Consider the following 1,895-nt stretch of genomic DNA (forward strand, 5'->3'; position numbering starts at 1 on the left):
GAATAGTGATTCATCCAAAGTGGGAGGTCAGGGGTTATTTTAGAGTCAGATGGGGTCATCTCAGATGGGGATGGGGAGTGTCACTCACAGATGGGGTGGCACTTCATAGAAGCTGACGCCACGGTAACGCTCCATGTGCTGCCGGCTGTAGATCTGGAGGTCCCGGTAGGGGTTGACAGAGACCAGGACTGGGCCAATGTAGGTCTGGGGGGATCAGAAGAGGAGAGTCAGAATTTCCTCCCAGAGGCCCCTGACCCCTCTTTTCCCCTCCCTTCAGCCCTGCCTCTGTTTCCTCCCCAGCACCCTACCCCCCCCCCCCCCCACCACTGTTTTCCCACTTGAGCCTCACGTAAATGAGGTTCTCCCGGAACCGTCGCCGCAAGTTCTCAATGAAGGCTGCCTCACTGGTAAAGTTCTCCAGCAGCACAAAATCCTGTACCCCTACTCGGTCACGGGCGGTCAGTGCACTCTCCATGGTCACCCTTACCCCGTCACTGCCCAGGGCCTGTTGGAAATGGGCCACGGTAGAAGGTCAGGGCCAGCAGGGTAAGGTAAGTGCACTTCTCCCCCTCCGCCACAGCCTGCAGGATTGAAAGGGCAACCTGGGGCAGGTGGACACAGGAGATCTGGATGCAGGACACAGAACATCCAGAAGACGGACAATGTACATTGGGCCTGGATCACAGGAAGCTGGTACATGGAACACTGAGGACACTGGTCACACAGAACAAAGCCCTCAAGGGGCACATGGGACCCGGACACAGGACACTGGAGCATAAAGGACTTACAGGACATGGGAGCAAAGCCACCGAATCCAGGGAGGTGCTAGTTTTGTGTAGAGAAAGGGGGGTCATGAGACGGAACTCCTGGAAAAAAGCTCTGTTGACTTTGGACAAATCCCCTCCTCTTTCAGGGTTGCTTCCGCCTCAAGGAGGAGGAGTTGAATTAGACCAGGTGACTTTAGGTCACTTAGCTCTGAGCCACGTGTGACAGGTGTTTTGGAGGACAAATGGCTCAGAGTGAATTCTGCTGGCAGGCTGGGGCCATCTCTCCTAACCCTATCCACCAAAATCTCCAGGGGGAGAGTGCCTAGGGACCAAGCAAGAGGCCACCCTCAGGCCATAGGGGAGGGATCTCTCAGAGGGCCTTCCTTCCCAGCAGCTAGACTCGAAAGGGGGAACCTCCCTCCTATAGCTGGGCCACGCCCTCCTCTTCAGCTGCCAGGCTCCCCAGACACCTTCCTCCACTGAGAGCCCTGAGGGGCCTCAAAGGGGTGGGGGTTTTACCAGGGAAAGCTCAGCTACCTTCCAGGCCTACCAGAGAGGGACAGGCTCAACGAGACTTTCACCCCGCCCCATACTCTTCAAAAGAGGTCTGGATGCTCTAGAAAATTGACACCAAGAGTGTCAAGGGTCAGAGAAGAGAAAGGTGGCAGTGGTGGGAGGGAGGTATAGATCCCAAAGAGGTTCCCAGGTCTTTTCCAACCACAGACCGCCCAGATCTCTGGCCCGGGGCTCCCCTCCTGGTCTGACCAGGGGCCTGCCTCTCCCTGGCCTGTCCCTCATTACCCCCCATTCCATCCTGTCCTGAAGCTGCTGGCAAATGCGGCCGAAGCTCCCGCCCCCCACGCCCTCTGGGTGATGGGTCTCTGAGCTCAGTCTTCCCCAAAAGCTACTTGACGCGCCCCAGGTCAGCGCGCCCCGCGGCCCTCCCCGCCTCGGCCTCCTCCCTCTGCAACTTTCCGGGACGTTTTTCCACCCGAAATTTCTGGGCCGCGCCCGCTTCCTGGCGGGGCCAAGGCGGCGCTGCCAGGCAGGGCGGGACGCCCGGGACCCCCCGCCCTGCCCCCACCTCGCTCACCGACGCCCGGTAGCGCATCCTGCCCGGCCGGCCTG

The 1,895-nt window shown here is 59.4% G+C and overlaps 1 protein-coding gene across 4 annotated transcripts; it reads right to left on the reverse strand.

Annotated features, from left to right (window-relative positions):
* Positions 1 to 6: 6 nt before the first annotated feature.
* LOC105310577 (unconventional myosin-Ic-like) lies at positions 7 to 1,889 on the reverse strand. 4 transcript variants are annotated; one of them, XM_011386733.1, is made up of 4 exons: positions 1,861 to 1,889; positions 789 to 866; positions 350 to 505; positions 7 to 204 (listed from the first exon to the last, which is right to left on the reverse strand). In XM_011386733.1, exons 1-4 carry the CDS (start codon positions 1,876 to 1,878, stop codon positions 85 to 87), a joined length of 372 nt encoding a protein of 123 aa, XP_011385035.1. In that variant the 5' UTR covers positions 1,879 to 1,889; the 3' UTR covers positions 7 to 84. The 4 variants fall into 4 exon arrangements, with proteins under 4 accessions (XP_011385035.1, XP_011385034.1, XP_011385036.1 ...); XM_011386732.1 differs by having other exon boundaries at positions 1,852 to 1,889; XM_011386734.1 differs by lacking the exon at positions 789 to 866.
* Positions 1,890 to 1,895: the final 6 nt, after the last annotated feature.

Source organism: Pteropus vampyrus, unplaced genomic scaffold (assembly GCF_000151845.1).
Source record: "Pteropus vampyrus isolate Shadow unplaced genomic scaffold, Pvam_2.0 Scaffold6455, whole genome shotgun sequence".
In the NCBI taxonomy this organism is placed as follows: domain Eukaryota; kingdom Metazoa; phylum Chordata; class Mammalia; order Chiroptera; family Pteropodidae; genus Pteropus; species Pteropus vampyrus.

Coding starts and splice junctions, on each gene's coding strand:
- LOC105310577 (XM_011386732.1), bottom strand. CDS start 1,878: ATGCGCTACCGGGCGTCGGTGAGCGAG. Junction 867..1,851: donor ACCGGGCGTCGGTGAGCGAG/GTGGGGGCAGGG, acceptor GCTTTTTTCCAG/GAGTTCCGTCTCATGACCCC. Junction 506..788: donor TGGCTTTGCTCCCATGTCCT/GTAAGTCCTTTA, acceptor CATTTCCAACAG/GCCCTGGGCAGTGACGGGGT.